This window comes from Sciurus carolinensis, chromosome X (genome assembly GCF_902686445.1).
Source record: "Sciurus carolinensis chromosome X, mSciCar1.2, whole genome shotgun sequence".
Classification (NCBI taxonomy): domain Eukaryota; kingdom Metazoa; phylum Chordata; class Mammalia; order Rodentia; family Sciuridae; genus Sciurus; species Sciurus carolinensis.
Window position 1 is genome coordinate 54,348,140 of NC_062232.1, and position 12,784 is coordinate 54,360,923.

At 51.0% G+C, this 12,784-nt stretch overlaps 1 protein-coding gene and 1 long non-coding RNA gene across 5 annotated transcripts in view; one reads left to right on the forward strand and one right to left on the reverse strand.

Annotated features, from left to right (window-relative positions):
- The window catches only part of Nlgn3 (neuroligin 3), a 26,229-nt gene continuing 13,445 nt past the window's right edge, over positions 1 to 12,784 (forward strand). The window contains exons 1-6 of one of the 4 annotated variants that reach the window (XM_047536908.1): positions 1 to 124; positions 2,643 to 2,720; positions 3,156 to 3,299; positions 3,942 to 4,001; positions 7,873 to 7,932; positions 9,575 to 9,724. In XM_047536908.1, coding sequence (XP_047392864.1) covers positions 3,194 to 3,299; positions 3,942 to 4,001; positions 7,873 to 7,932; positions 9,575 to 9,724 — 376 coding nt within the window. In that variant the 5' untranslated portion in view covers positions 1 to 124; positions 2,643 to 2,720; positions 3,156 to 3,193. Of the gene's footprint in view, positions 125 to 2,642; positions 3,300 to 3,941; positions 4,002 to 7,872; positions 7,933 to 9,574; positions 9,725 to 12,784 lie in introns of all 4 variants that reach the window. The other 3 variants (XM_047536905.1, XM_047536906.1, XM_047536907.1) reach the window with 3 other exon arrangements.
- The window catches only part of LOC124972479 (uncharacterized), a 19,474-nt gene continuing 18,673 nt past the window's right edge, over positions 11,984 to 12,784 (reverse strand). Inside the window, exon 3 of the long non-coding RNA XR_007106467.1 lies at positions 11,984 to 12,403. This is a non-coding gene — a long non-coding RNA (uncharacterized LOC124972479). The remainder of the gene's footprint in view (positions 12,404 to 12,784) is intronic.

The window sequence follows — 12,784 nt, forward strand, 5'->3', positions numbered from 1 at the left end:
GCGGGCACAGCAGCCAGGCTGCCGGAGAGCTGATCTCGGGGATTCGGGTGCCGAGCCCTTGGCCTGGAGGCGATATGGGTGGTCCGTGGCCCGGTTCAGTCGCTCGCAGCAGCCCGGGGAACAGGTGAGGCCGCCTGCCCCGGTCTCTCATCTCATCCTCTTGCTGCCCATATCTTGCTCCCATCCTATCCCCTCCCAATCTCGGGTTCCTCCACTCCCCAGTCAGTGGCCCCCATCCCTCTCAACCCCATGTTCTTCATCGGCACCCCTGACCCCCCAATCCTCCCCCACTTTGCTTCTCTCCTCCACCTCCTCCCTAAATCCGGCATCCCTATCATCCTCCCGCCCATGGTCCCTCTATTTCCACAACCCAACCCGCATGCTTACCAAAATACCCCTATAGAGGGCCCCCAGCCCCATTCCTGTATTGCACATTGCCAGTTCCCCCCTCCCCTGCAGTGCAGCCCCATCCCCCTTCCATCATAGCATCTCATAGCCTGTCTCCCTCCCCCACTCTCTGCAGCCCCCCCACCCAATGGAGGCCTTTATTCTATCCTCCCCATTCCAGTACAACTCCATCCCCCAATACCATTCCAAAGCCGCGTAGCCCCCAATACTGCAGTTCTCAGTACTGGTCCATTCCTGCACAATGCCCCTCGCCCAATACCGCTCCAGCCCCCAAAGTGCCCCCAGATGCCATTCTCATCCCTGGCATTGCTGCCTCCCCTTCCCTTTTCCCAAATTGCAAGTTGGACCAGGATGGAAATCTTGGCCTTGGGAACTCACAGTGGGTCCTAGGGTACAGAGGGCATTTGGGGGTCGGTTGGTTTGTCTAGGTGTTCACGGGGGAGGGGCTGCAGGAAATTGACTCAAAGGGGAATTTGGCATTTGGCTCCGAAGGGTTACTGGAGAGGGAAGCATCCTGAAAGGGTTAATGAATTTCATGAGGTGGGGGCAGCACCGAGGGGGTTAATATGGGGGGGTTGCTGGCGGGGAAGCCGTGTGAATGAGCGGTCTGTGCCCCGGAGTTGCCATGGAGACGGTGAATGGGGGGATTGTGTGAACTCAGCTGCGGACTATTCCCCCCCCATATACACACCCACCCACTCCCTCCTGCCCCACCTCCCTACTCCTACCCCTTCCTTCCCCTTCCCCTCCTCCCCTCCACCAGGGTGCATTCTGGGCAGAGTCTGGGATTTCCCCCCCATACTTTGCTCCCCATTTCCTCTGAGCCCCCACCCTTTAGTCACTTTACCCGCCCTCCCTCCTCTTTTTCCTCTCTCTCTCTCTCTCTCTCTCTCTCCCTCTCTTTCACACACACACACACACACACACACACACACACACACATACACACACATTCTCATCCCCCTCTCTTGGTGGCGGCCGATTGCCGGGCGTTCCCAATGTCCCTCCCCCACCCCTTCAGCCACTTCTTAAAGGAGCAGGCCTGCAATCTCGGAAGGCGGGAGAATGGGGAAAAACTAAATGTGCCTGCGGTGTGTGTGCGTGCATGAGCATGTGCGTGCGTGCGTGTGTGCCCGTGCTAGGGCATCTGTGTGTGCCTGTATATATGTGTTGACTGTGTAACTGTGTCAGAAGGCCTGTGTGTCTGAGCAGGTTGCTATTTCTGTTTCTGTCTCCACCTATGTGTCACCATTATGCTGCATGTGTCTGGATATTTACCTATGCGGGTATGTGTGATTATATTTCAGTAAGTCTCTGTGTGTGTCTCTGAATGTAACACTATGTGAGGCTCTGACTGTGTGAGGCACACTGTCTCGGAATGTGGGACTATATGAGGGGATCTCTGTGGGTTTTGGAATGTATGTCTCTGTGAGTGAGTATCACAGTGTCTGTGATCCTGGCTTGGCTTCTCTTACTCCCTCTTTGAGTCTTTGTGAGTTTATTTCTATGAGTCTGAGTGTGTGTCCCTATACTCCGTTGTTTATTTTACACTGAACTAGTATGGACAATGTCTAGCATGCTAGGCAGACAGGTTCCTGCCCTGGGTTCTGGCATTCAGTTGAATTAAGAGATGGCCAGCAGAAAAGATGAAGGCTTAAGGATTTGGGAGCAGTGATGGGCTTGGGAGGGTCTGAGGACCCATGTGAATGTCTGTCAGTGATCCCTGCCCTGCTTGAGGGTTTGGGGATCTTTCTGTGGGACTCTGCCTATTTGCTGCTTTCCCATCTTCTGCCATATTGTCTTGGACTGAGATAAACAATCCTACCCTGTTCTGATGTGAGGTCCCTATGTGGGATTACTGGGTCCCAGGGGCCAGACAGCTCCATATTCACACAGCATGCCCAGAGATCCAAGCTCCATTTCCAACTCTTCCCATCTCCTGCCACCACATACTACTTTGACTCCAGCTGACCCTGATGATCTCCATTGGCTGTGGAGTTGAAGTTGGGGACTATGCACTTGTAGTGGCAACAGTTGTCACTCTGACAACCCTTTGGATTTCCCAATCATGGCTTGGCACATAGATCATCTACTTTATCCACTGGAAACCTTAGTCCCTGGAAACCTGGGCATGTGAAACCCCTCTTAACTAGGAAAATAGGCCAAGCCCAACAGGACCCCTCTATAGCCATCCCAGACCATCTTGGATGACGTGTGCTTCCCTCTTTCCACAGGCCTGTCTGGCCCTGAGGGAGTCCCCTTTCTGAAGCGGTGGTGCTTGGACGACCAGCTCTCCACGTTGCCGGGCACCCGTAGGTGTCCCTCGAGAGCACAGTTTTGAGGTTCAAGTCAGTGTGGCCATGAAGGGGCTGCCTACTGGGCTGATGCTGTGACCCTGGAGTCTGCCTCTCCTGCCAGTCCCCCTGCCCGGAACATGTGGCTGCGGCTTGGCCCGCCCTCGCTGCCCCTGAGCCCCACGCCCGCAATTGGCCGGAGCCTGTGCCTCACCCTGTGGTTCCTCAGTTTGGTGCTGAGGGCCAGTACTCAGGCCCCAGCACCCACAGTCAATACTCACTTTGGGAAGCTAAGGGGTGCCCGGGTGCCATTGCCCAGTGAGATCCTGGGGCCTGTGGACCAATACCTGGGGGTGCCCTACGCAGCTCCCCCGATCGGCGAGAAACGTTTCCTGCCCCCTGAACCACCCCCATCCTGGTCGGGCATCCGGAACGCCACACACTTTCCCCCAGTGTGCCCCCAGAACATCCATACAGCTGTGCCTGAAGTCATGCTGCCCGTCTGGTTCACTGCCAACTTGGATATCGTCGCTACTTACATCCAGGAGCCCAACGAAGACTGCCTCTATCTGAACGTCTATGTGCCCACGGAGGATGGTGAGTGCTGTGGCCAGGCACTGTGCCCTCCCTGCCTCCCGCCTGCCCTGTCGTGTTTGTGGCTTGCATGTGGTTGTGTGCCCTGCAGCATGCGTCTGTCTGTCTGTGAAAATGCTTCTAACCATCACTCTGCTTGGCCTCCCCCTTCCCCCTCCCTGTTCTTCCCTTCCCAGCATTGTCCGAGCTCCCATGTGTGAGTGACACTGTTGCCAGGAGGGACCTGGCCAGGCCTGAGAGCTTTGACAGGTCTAGGTCCAGTGCTGGATGGGGGTTCCCTGGGGGAGTATGGGTCACTGCTGGCAGCTGCCCGCGGGAGGATGCTGGCTCCACCAGGCCCCCCTGCTGCCATTCCACCTGCTTCTAAAGGTGGTAGGTGTGTGTGGCCCAGGGAGCTGGGTGTGTGTGGGGGGCGGGGGGGCAAGCCTGGTGGGCAGTGCTTAGGTGCCTCCTCTTTCACTAGCTGATGCCTCCTCCCGCGGGGGTCACACTAAGGTAAGTGACAGAAACAAGGAGATGGTGGGACAGGCTCTCTGCCATGTGCCGCCTGCAGAGCAGCTCAGCTCTTGGGGTCTGGGGGGTGGGGGGTGCATGCCCCTGGGCAGAGGCCTCCTGTTATTTTTTAGTTTTTTATTCATTTTACAGTAAAGCGGATTTCCAAGGAATGCGCCCGAAAGCCCAACAAGAAAATATGTAGGAAAGGAGGTAGGTAGCGAGCCGGCGGGGAGGGAGAGAGAGAGAGAGGGAGGGCTGCCTGCCCACCTGCCCTTGCCCCTGAGGACCCTGCCTTCTTTCAAGTAGCCCAGGCTCAGGGGGTGGTGAGCAGGCATAAGGTCCACCTCATCCAAGGGTCCTGGCTGCTTTGCAGGGAGGATTTGGTGACATAAGACAGGTTCAGAGCAGAAGAAATGACCCCATTGCTTTCAGTCTTCCCAGCTCCAAATTCTAGTGTAAAGTGTGTGCCAAAGACAGAGCTAGTGGCTCTCTTGGTGACACCTCAAGAGAAACTCTAGGCAGCCAAGATAGAGCCAGAGAATTCCCCATCCTTAAGGAGTGGAGCTACAAGAATATTCCTTCAGTGCTTTGTCCTGGGTTGAAAGTCTAGGCTCAACTCTTCCCACCTGAAGCTTAGACCAAACACGTATCCACAGATTTAGTTTTTCCTTCCACACACACCCCAGGCCCCTGCCTTACTACTCTGGCCAGAGCCTAGCTGAGAGACCCAGACTGCTCTGGTGGCAGAACTTGGGGGTGTCTGGGAACTATGGATTGTAACTGTAAGGGAAGCAGATTATAAGTTTACCCTTTTGCTGAGAGGAATTTCTCTCTTTGCCTATTCAGATACCACTTTATGTTTTCCACAAGGTGCTCTCATATTTATCTCATAAAATCCTTCCTACATATCAGGAAACAGAGAAGGCAGGAATTAGTATTCCAATTTTCCAGATGAGGAAACAGGCCCAGGGGAGTGACTTGCTACTGCTGAAGGCCCCCATTGCTGGTCTGTGGCAGAGCTGGGACCAAAACTTGGGTCTCTGACCCTCAGGGCGTGTTCTTTCCACTGTAGTTCAAGGAGACAAATTGCATCTGGTCCTTCCAACCTCCGTGACTCTGAAAAAAATGGTGAGATGTTGGCCTTATTTGGGCCAATTCAGAAACAGTAACAGCAAAGGAACAGGTGGACAATCACAACCTCATCCCTATATTCCTTTGGCAAGTGTGGAGTTAATTTTCTTTTGATATCATAGGGCAGGGTTTCTCAGAATGGGGTCATCAGGATTCCTTGGGTGGGATGCTCCCTACTGCCTAAGAATATCTGGGGGCAGAGCTGGGAATCTACACATTGAACATGTGCCCTAAGTGCTTCTGATGCATGCTGGAGCATGGATTGAGACACAATACCTTAAGGATAGTGTTTCCCCACCTCTCCATATTCAGCCCAGGACTTCACACACATCAGTATTTTTCACACACGTGCAGAAGCATTATGGTGCTTTAGAAAAAGTACAGGTCTGGGAGACACAAAACCTGACTGAATTCCTGCTCTGCTGCGGACTCACAGTAAGACCATGGGCAAGTCTTTCCCTCTAAGAACCTCTGTTCTTCAGAACCACATCTGAGGGTGGCAAGAGACCATTCTGTCCTTAATATTTCATGAGTCTCTAAATGAATTCAGGGAGAGGGTGTCTTGAACCTGCTTCTATGAATTACATGGTGGGGTGGGGTGAGGAGAAGAGATGATATTAACATTGACTGTTTCTTAGGAAGAATGATCTCTCCAGGACTCCAGTAAGCACCCAGGGCAGTTCAGTCTAGTCCTGAGACTGGCCAGAGAGCTGACTGGAAATCCCCGCTCAATACAAATGCCAGTGGTGATTGTGGATGAGAGGCAAGGCCATGTGCTAGATGCTGTTGGGATATGGAGTGATGTGAGGTAGAGGGAAGATTTTGAAAAGACTAAAGATCTAATTGCTGCCCGGAAGAAGTTCCTAGCCTAATATGGAAAACTCAGCAGGTCTCCCTAAGCCCCATAGACCAGTCTGGGAAGTGGGCAGTTTGGTCTTTTAGTTGTTCAAATGAGACTTCTCCAGGGCCTTTTGACCATTTCAAACAGTTCCAAATATTGCCTCTTCAGGGAGACCCATGCCCAGAGGTCATCAGGGCCATGGTGTGCATAGATCAGGCGGGGCAGCCTGGGTGAGATCCTGCAGCCTCACAGTATCTGGAGATGGTGCCTGGAGAGGGCCATGGCACCAAGGAATTGTTCAGCAAGGGCCAAGTTGAAGGAGCAAAGGTGTCTGTGCAAAGGAGACTGGGACAACACAGCAACACAGGGACACTCTCAGAAGGGTACAGAAGGGATAGCATCTTCTAAATCAGGGACAATGGATGAGAAGGAAAGGGTTTCATGGGGAAGACATGCCCCACTCGCTCACCCCATCAAATTGCAGGGAACTCATGTCTAGGGATGAGCGATTCCTTTCAGTTTGGTGGCCTCTCCACTGTCTGGTGATGATTGATGCCCATGTCCCATCAGGTTTCTGAGGATAGCGAACATAAGACTATAGGTGCCACTGGAGGTTCAGGAACCTGGAGGCTTCTACCCTAGGGCTGGGCTCTTGCCCTAGTTGAAAAGCCATTTTGTAGTATGAGGGCAGTTCCTGTTTTGATTAATAGCTATAAGGAAATCCAGTCACCAGAGCCCAGAGCAATTGAGAAAGAGTGTTATTTGCTTCCTCTAGGCTGAGAGTATCTGTTGTTAGAGATGCAAGAGAGTAAACCCTGGGATGCCAGGAGAATCAGCTTTTTTTCCACACACTGACCAGCATCCAGGCAGGAGATCCTCTCTCTCCACAGCCATTCCAAGATTCACTTCTAGCATCCTTAGAACAGGAAAAAGAATTGGTGCCAGCCTACCCCCAGGTCTTAAATGTATCTTCCCTCCAGTCTCTTCTTTTCTCCCTTCTTCTCCCCTTCCCTCCATGCTCCACCTCTTTTCTCATCTGTTTCTTCCCTTCCCTTTTACCCCATCCCCTAAAGGTGGCATGGTGCAGTGGAAAGACCATGGGCTTTGGAGTCAAGCAGACCTTGGTTTAAATCTCACCTCCAGCACTTCCTAGCTGTGTGATCTTGAGCAAGTCACTTTACCTCTCTGAACCTAAGTTTCCCCATCAGTGAAACAGGAATAAGGAATAGTACCTACCTCACTGGGGTGTAAGGATCAGACAATATGGCAGAAGTAGAGTGTCTGGCACATGGTAAATATTCAGTATATGGTAGGAACTAATTACCATTATTCCTATCTCTTTGTTTCTCTTCTCTTCTTTCTCTCATCATCTTTTTCTGCTTTTCCCCATTTATTCCTTCCCTCCCTGCCCTCTGGCTCTCTCTACATCTCAGAGCAATGCTTGCTGCTCTCAAGACTGGTTCCTGTGGGCAGGCACCCCACTTGCCATTAACCATAGCAGGAGGCCCCACTGAACAAGGCCAGAGGGAAAGTTTCATCTCCCATTTTCTCCTGTGGGAATTAGGGTCAGCTGAGGCCCAGTTTGAGCCTGCCCACTGGGTTCCAGAAGCTCAGGCCTGGGGTTCCTGGTACATGTCTCTGCCCTAAATATCTCACATGGATATTTCCACGTGCTGGCAGTGTCACCCTTCATCTTCAATACCTGCCCCTGCTCTCCAGCTCCACCTGCCTGTGTACACATGCACAGCCCCTTCCACCCAGAATGAATCCTTCCCCTGAGTGGGTCTCTGGCTCTGTGCCCTGGCCCACCTGCTGCTACCTCCTTCTGAACTGGGAAGGGGTTGGTTGAGAGGGGCTGTTGGGGATAGGGAGGTGGGGCAGGGAGGTGCAGGGAGGCCAGCACAGCAGAGGCCTGCAACACCATCATCCTAATAAAGGTCTGGGCCTCAGCCCACCCATTCCCTCAGTTCTTGCCATCCCTCCTGCCTGTCCTGGGCCCAGGCCCAGAGCTGGCTTGCTGGGCCACACTGCAGTCATGCTGTTTTTGAATTCTCTCTCTGTTTTGTTCTCTGTTCTGTGCTGTTGTGTCTCCCCGTGTCTGGTCCCCAGGATCCGGCGCTAAGAAACAGGGCGAGGACTTAGCGGATAATGACGGGGATGAAGATGAAGGTATTTGGGGGCTGCAGGGCGCGGCGGCTGGTGCATGGCACAGAGCCCCTCCCCTTCTCGATGGGGAGAAGCCCCGTCTGTCTGTCTGTCCGTCTGTTGGTGTGTTTCTGTTCCTGTATGAGGCCGTCAGGCTGTTCCTCCGTCTTTGGCCTTGTGGGCCACTGGGAGTTCCCGGGTGATGGACATGGCTGGCAGGAGCAGGGGATCAGAGGCAGAGCCATGGGGAGGGCATCTTCCTCACCCCAGCCCCACACCCTTCCCTATCTTCTATGGTTCATGGGCACCTGCCCCTATGGAGCAGCAAGGAGAGTGGAGAACAAGTGGGACCTGGGGAGGGTGGGGAGAGGGACCAAGGAAAATGGATGCTGAGGAACTGATCTTTCATGGAGGAGACCCCTGTACTTTACAGGGAGCCTGGTTCCTGGGACAGGGGCCCAGCCAGTCAGCACTCTGAGAAGCAAGACAGTGACAACCAAAGGAGCTAGAACCTCCTCAGTATTGTCCCAGAAAGAAAGACGGTCACAGGGTCACAGGCTGCAGTATGTTCAGGACAGAACAAGACAGATGTGGACTAACATGCCAGGCTGAGGCCAGGACATCACAGCTGTCAGTAGATGGCATAAGATCCTTGGCTGATGATCAGCACAGTCTGCCTCCTTGGGGTAACAGATTCGTTCGTTCTGCAGCAGAGAGCATTCCCTTCTACCACCATGCCCTCGTCCTGCCCCTTCATCCCCGGAGGGGCCAGAGAGCTCAGGGGGGCCCACCGGTGATGGGTAGGGCTATGCTTGTGTGGCAGAGTGTTGGTCCAACTCACAGACTGACAGGTTTCAGGCAAAGGTGATCAGGCCTGGAAACTTCTCGACTGCCCCAGCCCCAACGCCATGCTGCCTGGGATTGGGAGCAGCCATTTGCTGGGCCCTCATTGAATTGCCTCTGGGGAGGCTTCATCTTCATCTTAATGCTGACTGGGAGCAGGCTCTCTCAGTTCTGCCCCAACCCCAGTATTTCTGGTTAAGTCTGCCTGGGAAGAATGGGGTAAATGGGCACGTGACTGAGAAACCATGTCAATAAAGTTCCCCCAACCCTATCTCTGCCATTCACTCCCCTTTCCCCACATCCTTCCTTGTTCTCTCCCTGTGCCACCCCTTATTCCCACCCCTCTTGTCTCTGTCTGCACTGGGGGGCCAGCTGCTGCCAATGGCCATTATTCCATGTAAATGGTCTAGTCTTGGGGGTTTCAGCCCCCAGCCCCTGCTCTCTAAAGCCATGTCAGGTCCCAGGACTCCTGGGTGCCCAGGGCAGGGACTCAACTAATGCAGCTAAGGGATCAGGCCCTCCTCTTCCTGCTGCCTCCCTACTCCCAGATCCCAGCCATGGCCCACCTATGCCTAGATGTATCTGGCTGTCTTCAGTTGGGAGGCACTTGAATCCATGTCTTTAAAAACATCACTGAAGTTCAACTGTCTCTGACCAATTCTTGAGCTCCAGGATGAGCAGCCCCCATGAGTCCTGCCCTCAGGGATGGCAGTGGTGTCCTGGCACCTGGGATAGCTTTCCTGCCCGCACCCCCCCCGGGCTGGCGGGGGTGGGGGAGGAAGGGCAACCTACCCAGCCTGTGTCTCACCCCTTTTCCTTGCAGACATTCGGGACAGTGGTGCTAAGCCTGTAATGGTCTACATCCATGGAGGCTCTTATATGGAAGGGACTGGCAACATGATTGATGGCAGCGTCCTTGCCAGTTATGGCAACGTCATCGTCATCACCCTCAACTATCGAGTTGGGGTGCTAGGTATGTTCCCTGCCAGGTGCCTAGAAGGAAGACTGACGTCTCAGGGAGGGAGGAAAGAATGCCAGAGAGTTCAAAACAGGCTGCCTTGATTCTCTAGCTGGTGTAATGACCATAGTCAAAATGTTATCCCATAATCCCTATCTCAGTGCTCCCCAGGCCCTTCCTTGGACTATTTAGATGCCACTGGAAATGCAGTTCAAACTCATGCCTTCTATTAGATTCCAATCCAGGTCTCTACCCCAGACTTTTACTTGGTTGTTTTGTAGGGACTCTTTATTCTTTAGTGTCCTATTCTCATCCTTACCCACTCAGCTCCACATTCTTAAAGATCCTATATGTACAGAAATATTCATTCTTTTCTACCCCAAGTCCACACAGCCATATACCCTTGCATGTCCACCCTCCACCCACCCCCATGCATAGTTATTTCTCACTCACACCCACAAAGCCCACATGCATATAACTCCACATCCACATCATAGACTCCCCCACACAACATATTCTCCCGCCACTCCACATATACTCCATGTGTAGTCACTTCCACACACATATCCCCATACCCACACATTCTATATGCTCCACATCCACATTCCACACCCACACGTTTTCTCACCTTCCACACACACACACGCACACACACATTCTCCTATGCTTCTCCCTATATCTTATCATATCTACAACTATCCACACTCACTCTTTCCTCTATCCTCACATTTACACAAAGACCTCACCCTGCACATTTTATCAACACCCAAACTCCACATACCTTAAATGTCCCTAAATAGTTCTTATACGCACCCACATACATACACACTCATATCCTCCTACACATCCCACTTCATCTACTCCACACACCCATATACTGCACATGTACACACATCTTTCCCTCAATTTCTCCATGTAAACACAAACTAATATTCTTCCTTTCAATATGCATATATCCTTATTGCATGTCTACACTGCCCAATCCCACATATTCAAATACTACAATAATTTCTCTCTTTCTCTCTCTCTATATATAGATAGATAGATATATCCTATTCACATATCCTACACATATCCCATACACTACATTCATATATTCCCCCATATATACACATACCCATAGACCCCCTACACACATATATGTATGCATGTACACATATACATACATACTCTTCCCACACATGCCCTACATACATATACCCAATGCCCTACATACATATACCCAATATATACACATGTATTTATTCCCTCACCCCATATACACATCCATGTACCTAAAGCTGCATCTATATATACACACACACACACACACACACACACACACACACATACACACAGAGTCTACCTGTAACCACATTCATGCTTCCTCCTACATTTACATGCCCCACACATACACACATATACATTTCTTCTACCCTTTACCCAGTGCCATCCTTGGTTACCACCAATGCCTACCTGTGACCAAGGTCTTAAGGTAAACAAGTGCTTCAGAGATGAAATGAAACACACAGGGCCTTTCCCCCTTTAAGATGCTCAGCCAGGCCCCATGTCCCTGTAGTGGCATGAGGAAGCCAACTTCTTGCCTGGAGGATTTGTGTCTTCAGAGTTCTGTCAGGGCCGAGGCTGATGGAGACTGAACCAGCAGTTAGGCCTGGCTTATTCCATGGCCAATTAGGAAAGAGATCCTTATTTTAATTTGTTCTTGACTATATTGCTTTGCCAATTCCAACCCCAGAGGTCCTGGTGCTGCATTTTGCTTCTGGGTATGGTTCTGTGTGCACAGAAAGGCAATCTCCTGTTGACTTACCCCTAATACTATGTGTGATAGGAGAATGCCTATTTTCAGTTCAGATTAGAGAAATGATATTTTCTGAAAAAAACAGTCTGTTTCCCATTTGGCAGCTCCTGAAACAATAGGTGGAACATGCAGGGCATGCCTCTGGTCTCTACAGTCTGGTGAAATTTGGATTTCATAGTTCTGCCTGTGTTCCTCTATCCGCATTGCCTCAGACACCATAGCAGGGCTCTTGTAAGTTCTACCACACTGTTGAGAAAGGAGATCTGAATGCCATGATACTGTAAAGGTGGCTGTACACTAGGGCTGCACAGTTCCTAAAGTGTAATGAATGCACAAACATAATCACACGCAGATATATAGACACACATTCACAGTATTTGATAGCCAAAAGTAATTTTTCTTAGAGTAATAGAAAATATTAATTTCAGCTGCTTTTAAAAGTAACAAAACACAAAGCTACATTGTATAAGGTTTATTGGAATGTACTGAGTATACTAAGAATATGCTTCAGTTCCATATTATCAGGCCAGCAGGGAATGAAGGAAAAGAGAGTGTGCATGAGAGGGAAAGAACAGCAAGTAAGGAAGAGAAGAAGACTAGGGAGACAAAAAAGGATGATGGTGACACGGGGGAACCAGGCAAAGAGGAAGTAGAGAAGAGGCTCATAGATTTAAGGAGAGATAGAATTTCAGTAGGATGTGAGGTCTCCATGGTGTCAGTTGGGAGCTGTGGGCTGCACAGAAGGCTGTCACTGGTGAGCACTCTGTATGATGTCCTGATTTGCTGATTACTTCACCACCCTGCAGCTGCTCTAATCCTTAAGCTTCTATGTCAAAAGTTCTTAACCTTCTGGGGGGTCTTGGGCTCTTCTGAGATTCTGATGAAAGCTATGGGCTCTCCCCAAAATGAAACACACACATTTATAAGAACGATGTCACAGATCCCCTTAAAGCTCATCCATGAAACTCAGCCTAAGAACCCCTACTTCACAACCTCCTCTTGTTGGGATAATCAGAACAGCACATCTGGGGGAGCAGGAATATTATTATTTGGGCTTAAGCAATTGATGATCCAAAGAATATTAACCCCACATTCATAAGTAGTTATAAACTGAGATTTGGTCAGAAGTTCCCCATCATTCCTGTATACCCTGTTCTGGAACACAAATATAATCAATAAGCTACTGATTACATTCTGGGTACATACAAGATGTTTTTGTCTCTTGGCACCAGATGTAGTACATGGGTTTGTCCCTGATGCATGGGGATTTTGCTGTG